General features: G+C 41.0%; 1 protein-coding gene across 1 annotated transcript; it reads right to left on the bottom strand.

Moving 5' to 3' along the window:
- Positions 1-772: 772 nt before the first annotated feature.
- Positions 773-20,568, bottom strand: HAUS6 (HAUS augmin like complex subunit 6). Its single transcript, XM_081844942.1, has 17 exons — positions 20,220-20,568; positions 18,500-18,595; positions 16,132-16,210; positions 14,136-14,268; positions 13,813-13,960; positions 13,178-13,243; positions 12,828-12,882; positions 12,506-12,679; positions 11,522-11,715; positions 10,540-10,669; positions 9,856-9,958; positions 9,331-9,427; positions 7,816-7,882; positions 6,601-6,783; positions 5,506-5,638; positions 2,670-3,626; positions 773-1,559 (listed from the first exon to the last, which is right to left on the bottom strand). Exons 1-17 carry the CDS (start codon positions 20,348-20,350, stop codon positions 1,552-1,554), a joined length of 2,754 nt encoding a protein of 917 aa, XP_081701068.1. The 5' UTR covers positions 20,351-20,568; the 3' UTR covers positions 773-1,551.
- Positions 20,569-21,843: the final 1,275 nt, after the last annotated feature.

Below are 21,843 nucleotides of genomic sequence, written 5' to 3'. Positions count from 1 at the left end.
AAATTCTGGCAGGTCCACTTCCCCCAACCTGCATAACCCAAATGCTGCAATATATCATGCAAGAGGGAAAATTACTAAATGCTAGGGGCAAAAGCTACTTCTGTGATCAGAGAGGCTCCTAAAGCGCAGTTTTATTCTCTTGTTAATTATGCTGTTTTAAATGTGCATTTGACTTCACTTAGGAATGTGTTGTTTTTAAATGCTTAAGATTTTGTTAACTTTGTGTTAAATATATATTCTGTAGTTGACCTCCTTTATAATATTTTATTTTGAAATCTTTATAATGTTTTAGTTTTCTATTTGACTTCCTTCAGATTGTTTTATTGATGCTTTAATATGTTGCAAACCGCTTTGAGATTCTTAAAAATATAAAGCGGTATAGAAATGAAATTAATAGTAACGGTTCATGAAGTATAGAAAATTGCTGCTGGAAAAATACTTTCCCAGCTCAGAAGCCACAGTAGTCACATGAACAGACCATCCGCCATAAAGCTGGAGGGAGGTTTAGGAGGAATTCAATGTGGCACCAAGATGACCAGCGCAAGCATTTTGGACCACTCAGAACCAATGGGGGGGGCTGAAGATGTTTGGAAAGACCTGTTGTGCTAGCAGAAGGCCTTACCTGGGCTTTCGCTGGCAGGACCTATTAGTTGAATCCAGCCTAAAATAAGTGAACAGACATAAAACACAAGTTGGGCCTCTTATATAGCGTTGAATAAATTTACTTCATTCTTCAGAAGAGCTGAGGGAGGGAAACCCTTAAATCAGAAGATTTTATTGAGATAAATTTATTATGCTTTTTGAAAAGTGAAACTTTTATTTCATTTTAATAAATATTTTAAGACAAGTGAACGTTTTAAGACAATACATTAGTTACTAGAATTCAGTTCATTGTCTACATGACCAAGCTATGTCTGGGCAAATATGTTCTAACAAAGCAAGCTCTCTGTTTTTTTAGATTAGTTCTTAAATACACAGCACATAACCTATTTTAGGGGGAGCATCTTGCAACAGCAAATATTAAGAGAAAACACAGAAGAGAAAGATGAAAACATCTGCGTAATGAAGACTATTCTTAAACCTCTGTATTCACACACAGGAGGAAAAGTTGACATAAGAATGGGCAATTGGTTTAGCCAATTATTTACAAGAGCATTTCATTAATAACATGTGCTGAAAAGGGTTAGAGCAAAATGATCTGTCAAAATCTGATTAGAATGCAGTTATGATATGTAAAGGTGTACACAGTCTCTTAACACTCCATGCTTGTGAAAGTCTCAAATGGCCTCAATTTTTCAGGATCTCTTAATTAGTAAAAACAGAAGAGCACCATAATGGGGACTATGCAACAAACTAAGTCAGAGTTTGCATTCCTTAACACCAAAATCTCAATGAAAGCATGAGGTTTACAAAAATAAAAAATAAAAAAAAAATACTTAGGGTAAAAGTGAAATGTTAAAGTTTCTGAAGTTAGTGCATTGTTATAACCAAGGAATGTTTTCATCTTTACAGATCTTTGCAGATGAAGATTCTTTTACATCCAGTTCCATGCTACTTTTCTGAAAAAGAAACACATATACCATTCAAAAACTTTTCAATTATTTTTTAAAAACTTGCCTAGAAATAATAGTCCTTTAGGCATAAAGCCTTCCAAGGATGTACCCTGTTATGTAAGGGGTAGAAATCTACTACAAAGCAACCTCAGTTAAAACTTTTAAAACTTCAAGTAGCAAAAGGATATTTTTATGGTCACTTTGGCTATTAGAATTTAGATGATATTAGGAATAAGATGGTCAAAATTGAGAGAATATGTTTCACATCTAAGGGCAGAAAATGAGAAATCATTTTCCTTGCACAAACGACGCATGCAAGATCTCTGAATACAAGATTGTTTTTAAAATCAGCACATGGATTTTGTTAAATAAAACTATATCCAGAGAACTTGTTGTGCAAGTGGGAGCAAATGAGAATTAAACAAAGAAATAAAAAACAGACAGCAGACTTTCTTGCTCTAACACAAACTGGTCTGGGAAGTCCCCAGGGTTTAAAAAGCTGTTTGCTACATAGGAAATGGTGGGGCAAAAACCCCCCCAAAACTAGACACTACCTTGGATGTGCAGAATTAGTGGCATGTTTCTTTGGCTTCAGTCTCATGTACATAAGCCGTTTCACATAGCTACTTGCTCCCTTGTGTACCTACTATGGCATGACTGCTTGCGCTAGCAAATGCAAATCTGAGCACAGCAGAAATGCAAGCTATTTTATCCCTTAGAGAACTGTGCTAGCAGTTTGCTGGCATTCCTTAGCTTCTGCTCCACTCAGTATTAGAAAGTGTTCCATCACAGCAATCCCATGCCTGCTTCAGAAGTCCCATCATGTTCACTGGGGCTCGAGAACATAGGAAGCTGCTTTTTATGGAGTCTACATTGACTGCCATCAGCTCTTCAGAGTTTCAGACAGCGGGTGTGGACCCCCCTAACTGTGGATGATTAGGGAGAAAACCTGCCCCTTCTACGCATAAAGCAGATGCTCTAACCACTGAGCAACTCTGCTTCTCCTGTAGGCAAACAAGAGGACTGTGAATCATACCCTGAAAACAGAGAAATGCCACCCCACCCCAACACGGCAATAAAACGCATTTTCATCTGCAAGATCCAATAGGTACTAACCGTTTAACAGGTCTCCCCTATCCTGTGAGCCTGACTGCTCTCTCTGTGGCGTTGAAGGAAGCGAACCCAGGGGGGAGAGAAGGATCTTTCTTTCAAGAAGAGTCACGTGCAATGGTTTCCTGGCAAGTTCTGCATCTGATGCGTATGGTTTCCCCAAAGGGGTAAGAACATTGCAAGCTTCTAGGCTCGCCGGAGAAAGACTAAACTCAGACCTGCACCTTGGGATTTGCTTTTTAGAAGGCAGCGAGTTTTCGAGTGCAGACTTTTTCAACGTTTCCAAGCGCCTTCGAATAGATTGCAAATCCAGTTTGCTCGCACTTCCTGCCACACAGTCCGGCAAAGTGTTGCTGTCTTCTCTTACTTCATCCAGTTCAAAATCTTTACAACTATTATTAAGGCTTAAGAGTGCCCCTTCCTCTGGAAGGGTTTCTTGAAGTATGCCCAGTTGGATAACTTCCTGGCTATCAGAGCAGCTTCCTATCGGAAGACCATCCCATGACACAGTTGTACTCATAGAAGAATTCTGGCTCACATAAGGAGGCAAAGTCTCTGCCGCAATGCCATTCCATGGACCATCCTCCAGCTCACTTGCACGTTCAGTCTTGAGGCCAGGTTCTGGACTTCTTGTTTCACATTTGCCTGGAACAGCGTATGTTAACCCTTGCTTCCAAAACATCTCACCCACTGGCCCAGCAGCTGCTTGACAGGTCAGCAATTCGCTACAACCAGTAACCACCTGCTGGAAACAAAATGGAGACCGCGCATCCAGAAAAGGAGATTCTGCTGTATCAGACATGCATGAAGACATAAAGCATGCCATACTTGAATCTACTTGGTTTCGAGACGCAGGGACTCGGTCCTCCGGCATGTCTTTTATTGCTTCGGTATGATTCCTTTCCACACTTGAGGCTTCTTCATCCTGGATAGCTTTTTTCCAGGAGCTTCTAATTTCAGCAACTAAAATTCAATCAAGAATAAGTGAAATGTAGCACTGCACTGGAAACCATACTCCTATCCAATGTGTTTCTATTGCACAGTTAGCATGTTACCTTCAAAACTAGCTAGGACAGCAAATATAAATATAAATATAAATATAAATATAAATATAAATATAAATATAAATATAAATATAAATAAATATAAATATAAATATAAATATAAATATAAATATAAATATAAATATAAATATAAATATATTATTACTTATACCCCACTCATCTGGCCAGGCCTCCCCAGCCACTCTGGGAGGCTTCCAACAGGATATTAAAAACACGATAAAACATCAAACACTAAAAGCTTCCCTAAACAGGACTGCCTTCAGATGTCTTCTAAAAGTCAGATAGTTGTTTAAAGTGGTACCTCGGGTTAAGTACTTAATTCGTTCCAGAGGTCTATTCTTAACCTGAAACTGTTCTTAACCTGAAGCACCACTTTAGCTAATGGGGCCTCCTGCTGACGCCGCGTCGCTGGAGCACGATTTCTGTTCTCATCCTGAAGCAAAGTTCTTAACCCGAGGTACTACTTCTGGGTTAGCCGAGTCTGTAACCTGAAGCGTCTGTAACCCGAGGTACCACTGTATTTCCTTGACATTTGATAGGAGGACGTTCCACAGGGCGGGCACCACTACCGAGAAGGCCCTCTGCCTGGTTCCCTGTAACCTCACTTTTCATAGGGAGAGAACCGCCAGAAGGCCCTTGGTACTGGACCTCAGTGGCCAAGCTAAACGATGGGGGTGGAGACGCTCCTTCCGGGATACTGGGCCCAGACCGTTTGGATTCCCTCGCTTCCTTCCACATGCAATGTCATCAGTTACTTAAGTATAAGGTCCTTAGAAGAATGGTGGATATAATGTCAAAGTTCAGGGAAGCAAAGCTATTTGTACTGCCAGACTGTGACTGATCTGCGTTTAAAAATCAGGTTCTGTATGAGCCGAACAGATTTTCTTATCTTGAACTGCTCTGCTAGTCATGTGAACAGCAAGACAATAGGCTGAAGCATCAACCTCTGATCAGTGAAAAGGCTTCCCTCCTCCAGGCGTATTTCACCAGGCATCGCCCACAAAATGGAAATGCCTGTTTTGTTGCCATAAGGAAAAGAAACTTACTCTTCATAAACAAAAAATGGATTCTCAGGGAGTGAAGGTAATACCATAGTCTGTGCGTGTCTTGTACAACAAATGAATTAGGCTGCAGAAGAGTAAAGTTAAAAGTTGGAAAGAATCACCCCCTTTGGGAACTATTAGCATTTCTGCTAATCTGGCTCGTAACTGAACTCTGACCAACCATTGTTCTCCTCCTTTCCCACATGTAATTACAATTTGGCAGGTTATTCATGCAGGCCAACATAGAGGACATCACACTTTCCCCCAAGAACAGCTGGAGTGACGAGAGGGAACAATTTACTGGCCTCTCAATGAGTCAGTCAGCACCAAAAAGGGAGCCTCTTAGTCCAGGGAGCCAACCAGGACAATTTCTGCTTCCTTCTTCCTGACCCTTTAAAGAAAAATGGACAGAGGCAGAAAGGATGAGGATGTATCTGCAAGAACCTGTGTGTCAAAAGGTATCAGCTGCCATTGCCTTCAACACTTGAGTCCTAGAGGAAAACATTGCCATCTAGCACAGAAGCATCACTGACTGCCCAAAATATTGAACGATTTCTCTGATGCCTTTAATTGTGGTGTCTATTCTACCTGTTCAAGAGAGAGCGCGACTTCTTGTAAAAATTCCTGCATCAGACAAAGGAATTACATTCCCTCAAAACCTTAACTTTGTACCAACTGGCATTGCAGAATCCTCTGCCATAGGTAATTAAAGGGTGGAATATTAGAGATACTCACTCAGATTTTCTGGGGTCCGTGGAATCTGTTTCTTTGTTAAGAAGGGATCTGAGATTAAGGTGCCAAGCAGGTCCTCCAAATCCTGTCCTCCTCGAGTGCTCTGGGGAGAATTAGACACTACTACATCTGCCATCTGCAAAAAAATACACACAAAAAAAAACCCATACAAGTAACACAGGTTTCCACAGGACCGGGTTCTACTCATGGGACTCTGAATCCAGCTTTGACAAACTATGGGACTATTAACATTGAGCTTTAGAGCAGCATTAGTAAAACTTCGACACAAAAACTAGTTCATTAGACACCTGCCAATGAAACAGCTTTTAAAGCAGCTGCTCAAGATGCAAGCAGATTTCCCAACTCTTTCCTAGGTGTCAAGAGACCAGGCTGAGGTCTGCACCTCTGATGAGGAATGGTGGGAGCCTCCCCCTCCTCTGACCAGGATCCTGAAGCTGCCCAGGAGCAGTAGAGCAGTATAGATTTGAAACAGTGGTTTGCAGAGGGGCATAGTTGGGAAGAACTGGGAGGGTGAACAGCAAAGTGAAGAAGAACTGGAAGAGAGAGAGAGAGAGAGAGAGAGAGAGTGCTAACAGACTCTCTCTGTCACTGGAAAGTGTCCAGCCTACAGTCCAAGGTCACGCAGAGCAGATAAGGTGGCTACACAAAAAGCACGGTGGTTGCAAGATGGAAGTGATGGGACTGGGGGGGCAGGGAAGTGGGTGGAAACCTTAATTGGGAACACCTTTCCTCCGAGATGTTCTTGAGCTGTGATCATTAAAATCTCTTTAAATGGTTAAGAGACTGCTTTTGCTTTGTTCTGCTTATCCACGGCCAAAGGGAAGAAGGAAGTCCCTCCCCCACCTCATACCTTCCAATACTGAATCCAGCTAAGCCAGGCATAGGCAAACTCTGGCCCTCCAGGTGTTTGGAACTACAATTCCCATCATCCCTGACTACTGGTCCTGTTAGCTAGGGATGATGGGAATGGTAGTCCCAAACATCTGGAGGGCTGGAGTTTGCCTATGCCGGAGCTAAGCAGAGCTGCTTGCCTTGTGGCAATTTTCTGGCTGAATCACATTCAAGAACGTCTCTCACCTGTTCCGCCAGTTGCTCTTGTGCCTTCTTCAGAGGATCTTCTCGTTTAACGGAAGATGGCGTTTTGAATGTATCAGCTTGTTTTTTCTTTGCTGTTTTTGCAGGTCTTGAACTTCTTCCTTTATATCTTAAGAGTTGATAACTAGAGTGATCTGCTGCCTTGGGTGTTTCAGTAACCGATCCCTGAAATGATGCAATTATTTGCACAAATGCTCAAGGACCGGTTTTAGATGCAGACTGTCGTTCTTGACAACATAACCACCATGGCAGATTTAACTGCAACAGACAATGCTGCAGTTTCCCAAATTATATGGATTCCCCTATTCAGAAGGGAGAAGCAGGTTTTGGGCTGTCACTACAGAAAAGCTTGGTGTAGCTGGTCTTCTTTAAGGTAAAGGATTTTATGATGTCGCAGCAACCAAGCCACATTCGCACCATATACACATTTTAAACATTTAATTTTAAAGATTTTAGGCCCTCTTTCAGGGTAGATAACCTCACAAGATAGCTCCCAAGTTGGCAATTATTGTTAATTGTTATTATATGGAATTATTTTATATATGGAAATGTTTTTAATTATTTTGACGCTTTTGTGTTTCCCCATTATAATTGTTTCATTTGTTTAATAAATTTCACGTATTTTATTGTTGTAACCTGCCCTGGGACGGGTGGTAAGAAATCTAATAAAGAACTAAAAACAGTACACAACATAAAATAAAATAAATAATGAAAATCAAGACAACTATTTAAAAACCCAATGAATTGCTTAGAAATATTTGTAAATCTATTAGGCCATAGAATAAATAATTCCTTAGGCACAGGAGCACCACTGAAAAGGCCCTCTCTCTCATGCATGTCTACTGGCAGGCATATACGGTCTCAAGGCCATTAAAAAGTCAAAACCAGTAAAATAATCTTAGGATAAGGTTCGGCTTCTTCAAGGCAATGGCCTCTCTATGAAGTAATAACGTTTTTTGAAGCCGATCTACACCATGTGGAAGGCAGGGAACACTCACAAAATAGTCTATGTGCTGCCTCACACCCAGAGTAGCACTACTTCTTGGTGCCTATATTGTCTCTCTTCTCCTCCAACCAAAAGCAGAAATCACTCCCATCCACAAGCTGGGAAAGACAGAACCAGGCCAAATTATGACTTTACTCCAAGCTCTGTAACTCCTTGTAGACACTTCAGCTTTTCAAGAACAGTTAGGTTACCTTTTCCGAAGATACCCATGTTTCATTTTCAGACGCTGTGGCGAGACTGGAAGAGGGCACGACCATCCTGGGGGGGTGAGGAGAGGTGAAAATATTACTAAATGCATACTGTTGATGCTCTGCACTTCATTCAGTCAAAAGCTGTATGCCCCGTATCTGTCCGTTACGATTTCCCTCAATTCGTCCCGGTCATCAAAAGGCAGTTTTATTATAGGGAGAGCTAGTGCCAACTAGAGCAAAGCTTTATCTCTATTTGAGTATCAGCCTCCCAGAAGTATAAGGGTGAATCTCATGAACAACAATATATGCACACGCAAAGAATTCAGTGCCTGGAAATATATGCTTCATAGAATGCCTTTAAAGATAGCTTGCACACAAATCGCAACTGCACACCATGCCACACAATCACAAATTGATGAAGACCAGTTTACGAACTGGTAGCAATCCACACAGAGAACTTCAAGCAAAATCAGTGTTTTACATATGGTAAGTACTGTATTTTCAAATAGAGAAAATGGGGGGAGATTGTCCAGTGTTGCTGAGCTTTTTGGGGGGGAGATTGGCCAGAGTTGTTGATCTTTTGGGGGGGATTGCCCAGACTTGTTGAGCATTTGGGGTGGTGGTTTTGCCAAAAATTGCTCACCCGCAGGAACTCAACAGCCAACTGTCTGCACACTCGCCGAAAGCAAGCACCAATTGCCGCAGAAGCCAGTAGCCAGCGGACCTTGCAGCACCCACCAATCACCCACAAAAATGCCGCGGGCAATATCCTGTTTGCAGCAGCCACCAATCGCCCATCCCACCTCTCCACTATCAATGTATAAGACGACCAAGTTTTTAGCACAATTATTTTAAGAAAATAACTTAAGTCTTATACACGGGAAAATACGGTATTTCCCCCTATTTGGATAAACTATTTATAGTCCTTTATAGGAAGGGCTACAAGAGCTGGAAGGTATGCCTCATATATAGCTGGGTCAATATTGACCTGTGCAGAATCAGTTGAACGCGTAGCTCAGATGATATTTCAACCCTAAGAACTTCAGGGAGCAGCATGCATGTCTTACGAGGCGGGGGAGGGGGACGGACAACATTCTTCAGAGATGCTTCCCAAACCTGACAGGAGCAGCAGCAGTGCAAGTGGGGTCCTCCTCACTTGAGGGTAGCTTCCCATTACAAGAGAAACCAAGCATAAATTAATTCAGCTCTGCTGTTCCTCCTCTGCCCCCATATTGGACCTGGGCGCATCCTGGGACTAAAGAAACGTAAGAAATGGCAGGTAAGTGAAGCCATATAGCATTAGAGCTCAAATCTAGATTTGCTTCAGAAGGAAAAGACTGATTCGCATTGCATTTCCATGAGATGGTCACAGAACTATAAACAAGAGGTGAGATGTGTAGCAGTGCTTCATCCCTGTATAATACCTGCTCCTCCAATTTTCAGACTTGTGTCACATTCAACACACACACACACACACACAGCCCTCTGATGCATAAGGACATATTAAAGCCATACCTCTCTGCAATTACCCCATCTGAACTACCTTGACATCTTGATGCTTTGCCAGGAAGCTCAAGTTCTGTTTTCTGAAAACTCTTCTTCTTGGTAGAATCTAAAAATACATTTTTACAAAGAGAATCATGGCTTTTCGAGAAGTGCAAATTTGTTATATTTACTAGATTAGAATACCCTAATGCAGGCATCCCCAAACTCGGCCCTCCAGATGTTTTGGGACTACAATTCCCATCACCCCTGACCGCTGGTCCTGTTAGCTAAGGATGATGGGAGTTGTAGTCCCAAAACATCTGGAGGGCCAAGTTTGGGATTCCTGCCCTAATGACTAATACTACATGCCTCAAATATTGTGCCCATGTTAGCAAGATGATTAAAAAATTATGGCTAATGATGATAATTTTAAATGTATAAATATGCAAAGAGGAAGACAGATATGTCTGCGACTGTTGCCATCGAAAGCCCTTACCCATGCTCTGAGGCTATGGATCTCAGGGCAGGATTGATAAAGCTGCTCTTGAGATTTACCTGGAATTGATGCAGGGTACTGGCAGAAGACACTGCTTTTATAAGCTTCCTCGGTAGCAGGAGAAAAAGAAAGGGGAGACATGGCTGGTAATAAGTCAAGTGCCTTAAAAAGAAAGACATTCAAAAAGTTATGTTAAACAATATTTTTAGCTCTGAGTAATATATCGTCAATATTCCAGAAAACTTAAAATTCCTACAAAATTTTAAAACCACACAGCCTCTTTTCAAAATCTAAAAGGCTGCCCTTAAGTTTTACCATTTCAATAAACATTTGAAATCTTAATAGTAATAATAATAATAATAATAATAATAATAATAATAATAATAATAAATTTTATTTATATCCCGCCCTCCCCAGCTGAAGCCAGGCTCAGGGTGGCTAACAACACTAAAATAGTGCAACATTCTAAAAACATTATACTTACAACCTTACAATAGTAAGGGGTCATAAGTTTGGCTCTTTAAGATAGTTCAAATCAAGAGAATTAACCATTGCAAAATACTTGAGGATTTTACCAGCGTCACTACCAAAAAGTTTGTTGGTCAAGTTAAACAATTGGTATAACAATAAGGGGACTGCCTTTGGGATTTTTAAAGGCAATTTGTTTCAATTAATTTTCTACAGAAAACATACATTTTTAAAAATCAACACAAGCCTTTTACTCTCCCTGAAAGGATACTTACAGGATCTGGATTTTTAATTAAATGAAAAGGTGACTGGCCAAGGCAATTTTCCCACTTCAAATCCCATTCCTGCTGTTTTTTAGAAATAGACTGCTTTATTGATACACAATCTTCACGTTTTAATTTTTGCCTGTAAGAATTGAAGAATAACCAACATAGTTACTACAAAGTGTTTTATTCAAGCAAACTGAGATTTCATAAACAAATGAGTTATATCAAGTGAATGTATCTGCTATAAATTACACAGCAGCTGTGCCTTAGCTAAAGTCTAGTTGTGAACCATAATTAGAGTAAGCAGAAAGAAACTGCAAGACCACAATATATAAGTTTCATTTACAAAAATCTGAAGCTATTTGATATTCACAAAAGTAAGTTTGTGTCTTAAAAAGTTAACAGTTACTAGACTACTAGTATAGACCTGAAAAGCAAGAATACTCACCAAAAGGCAACTGAAATGAGCTAACTGCAAGTTAATAAAATCAGAAGGCAAAGAGTACAGGTCCTCTGTTTAAAATAGAATCTGGACACCAAGACATACAGGGAGAAAGGAATTTTGTACTCCAAGTTCAGATCCATCAACTAGTCCAGAAACAAATAATGTGCTTGTATGCTTCCCACTCTTTTCTATTCCATTTCTGAATACTTCCAGCGCTTGTTAAACCACACTTTCCTCATGGCATCCAAACCAGAAAACTCTGATTTAAGCAAATCGTAAAAAAACAGGAATGTTCCTGGTTTTAGGGATTACTTAAAGCAGTTTCCTGGTTCAGATATCATGAGAAAATTGACTTAATAAACCATAGAAATATTGACTTAAGGTCGATAACAGAAGATGGGGCATAGTTTGCTCCAGATCCAGGAAATCATGGTTTACCAGACCCTTACATCTAAGCCAGGCCAGTAAGTCAGTTTATTCATGCCACAAGTATGTGAAAAGCGGCTGTGCATGTAGGATATGCAAGCCACAGACTTCTGAACTCACCTCAGTGACTTAAGACCCTGTAAATTAACATTCTGGTATTTGGTCTTTCCTTCCATGTACTGAAGATCCAATTTTAGTGCATTCTTGTCAATGCACCAGCGCTCATGCATCAGTATTTCCAAAGCTTTGTTGAGTAAGTGGACAACCGTTAAAACGTTTAGTTTTCCTTCTTCATAGACATTCCCTACATGAAACTGCAAAACGTTGCAAACAAGGGCAGGAACTGATTAATACAGAAATACATCATCGTAACACCCCATTCCTCTTTCGAAAACTGAGCAAAATATAATGGGATAGTGAGCCATGCAAGACAAATGGAGTGAAGACCGTGATTTAAGAGATAACTGAGTGCCTGCGGCTTGAGATTCAGGGCTGTAGATTGTTTCTTTATGCCATGGGCCTGGAAGTCAAATGGGGAGTGGCTGAAGGATAAAAGAAGAAGGCATCATTCATCATTCATTGTGATTTTTCAAGAGACTACCAAGAAAGGGGCACCAAAAGACTTTTGGCATCATGCTAGTGTATGCTTGGGAGCAATCAGTAAACTTCTCTTAAATTAAAAATTTACATGGCAAACAATTTAAATGCGGGGGGGGGGGGAATCTCTTGGGGGTAGTATGCGACCCGTGGGTTAGTCACCCCTGCTTATTACAGATGAAGGGTGCCGATATATGCATGGAACCTCGTCCAACCCAATGATCGGTCAGCTGCAAGGAGAGCCTGGCTCACGTAAGCCCAACTCAGTGTAGGGGTGGAATGATCTTGGAAGAAGTACAGCTCTTAGAACAGAGCTCTTTGATTTAAGTTTGATTACATCTTCACTATACTGCAGATCTTTCCCTGCATTTTGTCTTAACAAAGTTGCTAATCACAGTAACTAGGGGACAATGAATTTCAGACAACTAAACGAAACAACACCAGACAAGAGAAAAAAACAATTCTACAGAAACAGTGGTGCAAAAACAAAGATGCATAGAAACTTACTTGGTGCATATCCTTTTCAACTTTTTCAAGTAGAGGCCTCGGAACATTAATAGCGACACTTGTGCCATCTAATACGTACTGGTCAATATGACCTTTGACAACTGAATCTACAACTTCTATTTCTTTTTGTAGACGTCTAAGTGTTTCCGTTATCTGTGTCCATAAACAGCGAACCTTTGGAAGTAAAAGAAAGCGGGGGTGGAAACGAGAGAGAAAATGAGATACTTTGAGAAAGCAGAAATATGATGCACGTAAAATGACAGTCCTGGGAGGCAGGGCACCAGATGGTGATAGTTGGAATTACATGATCAAATATCCTCACCTTCTCAACTCTCTCTGCCGTGTTGTTCTGACTTGGATTAACGCCTTTCTCCATTCTAGCCAGAAAGTGAAAAACACAAAAAGTGTGAGCCAACGGTATAATTTGTGCTACAGCAAAAGCTGACTCACATATTCTGGTGTCTTTTGCTAACAGCTAATCAGTAGCCATTGAGAGCATTAGGCATGACAAGAGCGTATCACATACAAGTCAACACAAAATGCTTCCTTCTCCCACTTCTCATATCTGCCAGGTATTATGTTGTAATGAAAATGTGTTAACACCACAACCAGGGGGAAAAAAACTCTAAACTGAAACTTTCAAACGAAAGCAAGCTAAGAGGGTACACTTACTTTTGGAGTTGCTTGTCCAGATCTGCATTTTCAAATTTTAAATCTCTAATTCGCTTACTAAAATGCCTGCAAACAAAGAAGTAAAAGCCAATAGCTACAGGTAAAGATTCTTAAATGTACAATACTCCCAAAAGCAGCTGATGAAGAGCAAACAGCATTTTTTCCTTAAGCCCCAAACCCCCAATATGTGCTTCACATAGTTCATGTGTTTACTTTTTTAGTAATATGCAATTCTAAGATGGCAGCTCCCTAAAAGTTTTAGTTGGTTGGTTGGTTGGTTGGTTGGTTGGTTGGTTGGTTTGAATCAAGAAGCCTTTTTTAGCTACACAGGCCTGCTCCCTAGGGATTTACTCCTATTCTCCCTGACATCTTTGTAGAGACTGCCCTATGTCTCTTGGCAGGATCATGCATTTATTTGGCTTCTAGTCTTTTTTGAAGTGCTAAGATTTTGTCTTACATTTTTGTAAGTTTCATACTTACTTTTTTATTTGAATTGTGTATCTGTGTGCTACCCTTTGCGAGGGCCTTTTTTGGCTGGAAGGCAGCACAGAAACGAAAACTCAACAATCTCAGCTACACGGTTGTTTGGATCACTCAAACTGCCACAGCTTACATGTTATAGAAAATCTACTTACAATGCTTTTTTCTGCAATTCTTGAATCAAAGTGTCTTCCTTTTGCAGACCGTGTAAAAATCTGTTTTGTGCTACATGATATTTTGCAACTGCAATGTTCAAGTCGGGAGGTCTTGAGTTCACTGCTTCTGGATAGGATATGTCAGCACCTACAATGGAAGAAGCAAGTTTCTCAAGCCTTTTGTGCATGGGCCCCCCTTCATTCTGTTTTTTGATCCCTTGAACCCAGTATCAACTGCATGTCCTACAATTTATTTCCCACGTGGCATGCAAATAAAAAATTCTAGTTTGGAATAGAAAGCCTTCCAAGAAATGATTGCTTACCTGCAGAATCTACTTTAACATGTTGCATTATGACATATCTTGCGAAGCAGTACATTAGATGAATGAACTTAGAGCCACCGGGAGAAAGGAATAAAGATGCAACGACTGGAGGAAAGCTGTTTCCACATTCGTCCTCGGGAATTAAAAGGATAAAAAAGTGAATGGAGGAAGTGATCTGCAGCCTACAACTCTATCTCTTAGATTTAAGCTGTAGCACTAATACAATCGGCAAATAAAACAATACCAAGTAGCTTTGACAAATCAGCATACTTTGCTTCACCATTTCCTGAGGCTTGTACCAATACCAAACTTCTGATTGCATTGCTTTGTTATGATTTTTAATTGTTTTACTGTAGATTTTAATTAAGGATGTTGAGTGCCTCAATGGATTTGTTATTGTGGACCTAAGTATGTATCGCTTTTATAGCTGTGTGCTGCTTAGAAACCATTATGACATTTAAGTGGTTTATAAATTGATAAATAATATTGTGCCTGAGCCACAGCTCACAATACATCTTCCTTCCTCTGCCGAGAGGGGGAAAAGAAGAGGGGGAGGGAGCTGCCCCACCAACACTCAGCATGCAAGGTCCACAGATTACTTCCCCACCCCAGGGAATGTGGCACTGGACAGAACAGAGGTAGCCCACCCTATCACTGGTCTGAACGAGGCTGTACTTTCTGAAGGAACAGGCACACAGTCTGGAAGTACTCCTTGATTCATCACTGCCACTGGAAGTGACAGTAGCGATCTCAGTAATTAGGAGTGCTTTGTAGAGTTGGAAGGGACCCCAAAGGGTAATCTAGTCCAAGCCTCTGAAATGCGGGAAACCCAGCCAGGAGAAGAAGAGGGCCGTGAAGTCCAGACCTCCAAAGTGGTCCAGTGTTCAAAGGAGGCACCTGTGGAATGAGAGCAGCCCTTCCACCACGCCGACCAGCCCCCATGGTTACTTTGGGGATCAGCCAAGTAAGAATGGTGGAGGCCCCCCAGGATCTATGTTGGCAATTGCATGTTGTTGTTGCCGTTTGTAAACCAGTTAAAGTAACAACCAGAGTGCCATCCCTGCCTCCCCCGTCAGCAGCTGTTCTGGGACGAGCAGGGATTCCCAGACATCATTGCTGTGCTAACAATGGCCATTCCTGGACAGGAACAGCTTAGTTACAGCAACCCATGTACCGGTAGCATCACAACTGGATTTTTGTAGAAGTTAAGACAGGCTCTGAAATTGGACACATTTTGTCACAGGCTAACAACTTTTATTTTTACACGCTTTCCCATGGAAAACATCCGATTTTTTCTCTGGTAATAGTTTTATCTGTTTTTATTATCTTTTTGTTTTTTATTATTGTTGGATATCACTATGGTATTTTGTTACTATTATTATTATTCAGCCCATCTGGGTGGCTCCTAAAAACACAATAAAGCATCAAACGTTAAAAACTTCCCTGAACAGGGCTGCCTGTTTATTCATATTCCAAACAAATGAAGGAATAGCTTCTGCTGTGCTGAATCCCACCCAGCATGACTTCATCAAATGTACTTTTATGTCGGCACTGGGTGTTTCAAATTCAATCCCACGTGCTGCAACCATAGGATTGCAAGGCCATATTTAAATGCCCTGTTTAAAAACTAAATAGAGGTACCAATGTTCTGATCCTGGACAGCAACAATTTAAACTGACCGGCTACTTTTGGGGCTGGCAAGGAAACCTCCCCAAAGGAGCAAGTACTGGAGGGAGGAATCTTCGTCCACACTCCTTTCTGGCTCTTCCTTCAAACAGCTTCTATCATTTGCTGACAACTTGAAGTACTTGTGTTGTTGCAAGATGATGAAAGCGTGAAAAAGGTGAAATGGTGGAGGCAGAGAATAGGGTATGAGAGAACTCTCCCTCTCAACACCTAAAGGGTCAGAACACAAAGTCTGAAAGGAATTCTCATAGACCACCAATATGTATGGGGCAAATATGTGAACCCCTTTTTCATTCTTACCGATACTTACTGAAATTCTTCTTAGCCATTCGTAACTATGTTTCCTGAATTCAGAGTCTGTCTTTTTATCTGTTGGAGGAAAACAAAATCTTTCCATTCCCAGGGAAGGGAAAGAAGTCAATTTCAACAAACGTTGAATGAATCAGATATATTTCTCACAAAACATAGCAATACAAAAGGCTCAGTGTTCTCTAAACAGATTTGCATTAACAAAAACCTAAGTATCCCACCTAGATAGAGTTTGCATAGACAACAGTTGTAGTCAATTTTCAGGCTGGCATTGATAGTACTAAATCATCCCCAACCCCTGGCCAAGCTGATGGGAGGTGGAGTCCAAAAAACTTCTGGAACGCACCCTGTGCTAAATAATAGGCTAGTTATGGAGACAAGAAGAGGCATGTTACAATTACAGCAATATGTTCCAAATGGGCAACCTCTGAAGAATTTTCGGAAGCTTCAGCTGATGTGGAATATGTCAACAAACGGTTTTGGTGTGTGTTCACCCTAGAGAACATGCGCTGACTACTTTACAACAGCTGCACAGTCTTCCAGTTCACTTCCAAACACAAGCTGACATACAAGTCTCTCACTACATGACTTGGGCCCAAAATACCAAAAGGAGCATCGTCTCCAATATAAATCTGCCTAATCTTAAGATCTCCAGGTCCCATCAGTGATGAATGACAAATAGCTAGGAGACAAGCACCTGTCCTAGGGTGCTGTGGCAGCACCTAGACTGTTAAATTCCCTGCCTTAGGAAGTCTATTTGGCCTGCTTTCTCTTCAACTTTTGTCACACAGTTAAGCGGGGGTTGACAAAATATAGGCATTAGTTTCTATTAGCTAGCTGTGCAGTCTAGTTCCACTATGATAGCACAATAATATTACCTGAATTTATCAATAAATATATTATCTGGAAAAAACATATATCTTAAACTGATATAACTTGGGTTTTTTAAATCCTGTTTTTAACTAGAGATTTATTCCACAGCCTTTCCTCCCTCACTTTCTCAGGTTTTTTGTTTTCCCACCCAGCCAGTCATTTTGTCTCCAAAATCCTATCTACATGTTTAGTTTGGAAATAAATCACTATCCATTGTTTTTGTGGATAGTTAAACTTAATGACTGGAAAAAAAACAGATAGAAAGAGATCAAGTTCCATTCTGAATGCCCACAGCCTTGTTTAAGCTAGAATTCCTGCTTGCTACAATAGATTGGCATTAGCATAAATAACTGAACACATATCGTCTTACCAAGCGACTGGCTTCCTCCATCTGCATCTTTTGAAACTGAGCTAACCATGACAATTAGTAAAGCTTGAAAGCTTTTTATCACCTAATTCACTTGTCTGAACAGAAAATTCTGGCACATGACTTAGTCTTACCCCAGCAGGTATTTGACCTTTCAGAATAATTTATTTTACTGAACTGGTCTCTTGCTTTTATATACTTTCCTGAGTGCAAGTATTATTTAACATAGAAGCCCTTACTTCTGAATAGACATTTGCAAGATTGCACTGTTAAATGCACTGCTGTTGTTTTACAACTAATAAATTATGTAACTGTATATTCCAAACACTGAATACTATATTGTTACAAAGATACTATTCATGACATCAGTTGGAAAAGAGTTCTATTGCTCATCGCTATCAGTTTCCAGCACCTTCTGACCCCAACACCACAAAGATGATCTTGCGGGAGTTGCAACTAAATAATCTCCAGAAAATGTGCAGCAAGTCCCTTGTTAGCTAGTTTTTCCTCTCAGACAAAGGCTACACACAGAGAGAGCAGAAGCAAGCAAGCTTAAAATCTCAAAAAATGATGTGAAGAAATAGAGAAAAGAATGTTAAATTAACAAGTAGTACCTACACTTTCCTCTAATTCTGTTAATCACATCCACAAGAATTCTTCCCCCTACCTTGTGCACAATATGCATCCTTTTGGTGGGCAGAGGAGGAGTAGAAACAAACATTATGGTTATCTCCTCTGCAGCAAGACTAGACCTCTACTAGTGGTGGGCTGGATATTACACTATTTTCTTTTAATGGGGAGCAATACGGCAGTCCCACAAAGGGATAGCAATGTACGATTTCTCCCCAGAGGAAGGCTGCTACTAGCAATTGTGGGCTGCATAGCTGCTGGGCCCTTGGCCACACAGCTATCAAACTGGCAAGCACCCTGTTACCCTTTTCTGCAGGAAAGGGTGAAAAGGCGCTGCCTGGCAGGGACCAACTACCGGTACATTCTAGTGGCCACAATTTTTAGTTTGGCTTGTAAGGCCATCCAGAAGTTGTGGACCCGTTCATAATTTTGTCAATAAGAAAAAGCCATTGAGTAATAAAGCATCCTTTAAATGAAGATAAAGGGACATGACACTCACCTGAAAATCTCATTACAACGAGACTGGTCCACGTTGGAAAACAGGAAGTGCACAACGATACTAAATGCATCTTTGTTCGGTTTATCAAACATGTTCCTAAAAAAAAATAAAAAATTATGAAAACCAGAAATGTCCTTGTAAAGGAAACAATTGCCCCATGCACAAACCTCAGCACCCGCCAGGATTGCCTCCTTTCCTCCCTTAGAGGGCCCTTCAATGCACTGGTAGCAGCTCACAAAATAATAAGATTTATAGAGAAGCAGGTTGTTGTTTTTTGGAGCAAGAAATGGGATTAACATCCAACCATGCTTTATTTCCCCTCTTATAACAGCACATTTAAAACTTACAGGAGTGCTACAAAGCCACAGTCCTGCACTATTAATTCTTTCCCATGATCCATTTTAGTGTTGGTAAATACAATTTGCATGAACGTGGACATTCTTTTTAAATTTAAAGGGAGAGAGGTGCAGTGATGGGAATACTTCATCTACCAACATTTGCCGGCCAGAGGTGTGCTTTTAGTACTTCATTTTTAAGACAGTACCGTATCTTTTTCAAAAAACCACTACCATAAATAATATACTTGAATAAACCCCCATAGCATTTTTACCCCCTACCCCCACCAGCGCGGTTGCTTCTAGGAACTTGTGTGAGATGTACACACATTAAACCAGTGGGTCTCCAGCTGCTTTCAAACAACTGCACAAATCCCTTCATGGAGTCACAGAATTGTAGAGTGGGAAGGGACCCCTAAGGTCATCCAGCCCAACCCCCTGCAATGAGGCCCTCAGCTCCTGAAGGTAATGCGGCCATTTATATGTCCAGCTGTACTTTGTCAACAACAAATTGTTGTTGTTTCTTGCGTTGAATATATGCTATATGGTCGAGGACATTAATAGACAGGATATTAAACTGCAACAACAGCGACAAGAATATTGTTGGCCCAGAAATGGAAGCAAGAAGAAATACCGACGAAAGAAGAATGGCAGATGAAATTAATGGACTACGCAGCATTGGATAAAATGACAGGAAGGATTATTTGAAACCTGCAGGACCAGAGATTCACAGAAGATTGGAAGAAATTTACGAATTATTTGAAGAGCAACTGTAATCAACAAATTACGCTAGTAGGACTACAAGAAGTTTTGTAAGGAGGAATATGTGAAATATTGCAAAGCAGAGGAAGAAGAGAGGTATTAGTTATGATATTTATATAATAGTGATAGTAAGAAATGTAAATTAACTGGAAAAGATTGGAAAATTTTCAGATGTGACTGATGGAAGTGAAAAAAATTGTATAAGATATGAAAGTATGTTTAATAATTGTTGAAAATGATATGTTAAAAAACCAACATTTAGATATAAATATTTAGATATAGATATATAAAAGAATATGTGCTATATGGTAATTTATGGACCAAATAGGTACCTAAAGCCATTTGCACATCACAAAATACCGATTTAATCAAAGTAACTGTGGAACTGAAATACCACTGTTGAACTGAAATGCAATGAAGAAAAAGTATATTAATACTGTAGTGAAATTTGGGGGGGCCCCCAGAAAGTGGGGCCCCCAACCTCTGCTTAAGAAACCTCCAAGGAAAGCTGCGGACAATGGGAGTTGTAGTCCCAAAAATAGCCGGAGACCCATGTTTGGGAAGCGGAGCATTAAACAAAGGTCAGTTTAAAAGAAAAAAAGAAAAAAAAGAGGCCCACTCACACGCCCAGGCCGAGATGCGTGGAGACCCTCCCGGCGGCGGCTTTTTCCGGGTCGAAGCCCAGCGCCAGAAGGTAGAGCCAAAGGTGCTCTTTCTCCCAGGCGGGAGGAGGCGGGAGCTGCTGCGCGCTCATGGCCGCGAGGCGAACCGGGGCTGACCCGTGTCTTCCTTTCCTCACGTGCAGGTATATCCTCCGCGTCAGCGCTCTGCAATTCCTCAAGTGTTCCGCCTTCGCCAAGCCCTTCAGCTCCTCTCAGAGGCGCCCTTCTTCTTCAGCCTCAGCCGCCGCCGCCGCCTCGCCCACCACACGAGCCGCCATTGAGGCTCAAACCGCCAAAAAAGAAAACGGGGAGCGGCGGCGAGGCGCGCGCCAGCCAATCAAAAAGGAACCTGCGCGGATCCAGCCAATGGGGGGCAACCGGCATCCGAGTTCCCAGCATGCACCGCTTGCCGGAGACGTATACTGTACCCGACTCTCAACCGAGGCACGCTGGCGAGGAGCTACGAAAAGGGAAGAGGGGGCTACTAGTTAAGTGTCTGCCTCTTGCGCGAGGCTCTTCCGCAGGAGGAGGAAAGCGGAAGCTGTTCCTTAGCAACGGAGAGGGAAATCCCCCATGATCTTTCAATCAGTGCTGGATTTATGTATAAGCTAAACAAGGTCTAGCTTAGGGCCCCACAAAAAAATTTAAAGGGGAAAAAACCTGGATGTACAATTACAAAATATAAGATGAAAAACAAATAAAATAAATCCTACATACAGCAACAGTGTTTTGTAAGTCCTGGGCCCCACCTGCTAGCCTGCTCCCTTAAATTTCCCTGGTTTGCTCCTTTCTATATATAGGGTGCCTACTTTCTGTTATTTATACTTATTAGTAGTTTGCATCATATATTCACACCTATTATTATTTCATGTTATAGCAAGTTTCAAGAGACTAGATTATGAGTGTAAATTGTGTTTCTTAAAGGAACTTTTGTTCTTGCTAAATGCCAGTGTGTTTGCATTATTAAGTTAGTTATGAATTGTTACCGTATCAGAATAAAAAATCCATTTAAGTTAGAGATTAATAATTATTTCACTAGTAATATACTTCTTCTTAATTGTATTTCACTAGTAATATACTTCTTCTTAACTGTATTTCAGCTCAACAATTACTTTGATAAAATACATATTTTGTTACGTGCAAATGGCTTCAGATGCCTATGAGGTCCATAAATGATCATACAGCATATATTCAACACAAAAAAAACAACGGCAATTTGTTGTGGACAAAGGACAGCTGGACATAGAAAGGGCCCCATTACCTTCAGTAGCTGAGGGCCTCATCCAACCTAAATCTGGCACTGCTTTCAATGTAACTGAATCCTTCTCTGTGGCTTCTTGTGTGGTCCTGACTTCATCCTTGCAAGGACTATGTGACTGAGTTCGCTCCCTCCCACCCACCCCCGCAATATTCTGTTCCAGTTGCAAGGATGTTTTAAGCCACAGTCTACGGTGTGGAGTCGCAGTATCCTGCAGCTGGAAGGGACCCCACAAGCCATCTAGCCCCACCCGCTGCAAGGCAGGAATCTCATCTCAGGGCATTGTTAACAAAAATTGCCCTTTTTCCCCTCATGGGGTATCCAGGA

Source organism: Podarcis erhardii (assembly GCF_964252035.2).
Source record: "Podarcis erhardii genome assembly, chromosome: 17".
Classification (NCBI taxonomy): domain Eukaryota; kingdom Metazoa; phylum Chordata; class Lepidosauria; order Squamata; family Lacertidae; genus Podarcis; species Podarcis erhardii.
The sequence above is the reverse complement of the archived record's forward strand: the minus strand, read 5'-3'. Positions and strand labels throughout refer to the sequence as shown.

Bases quoted from the DNA above. Each gene is read 5' to 3' on its own strand.
- HAUS6 (XM_081844942.1), bottom strand. From the start codon at position 20,350: ATGAGCGCGCAGCAGCTCCCGCCTCCTCCCGCCTGGGAGAAAGAGCAC. The intron at 10,670-11,521 runs GTGAGTTCAGAA...CAATTCTTACAG, and splicing joins CAGGGTCTTAAGTCACTGAG to GCAAAAATTAAAACGTGAAG. The intron at 9,959-10,539 runs GTAAGTATCCTT...TTTCTTTTTAAG, and splicing joins TAATTAAAAATCCAGATCCT to GCACTTGACTTATTACCAGC.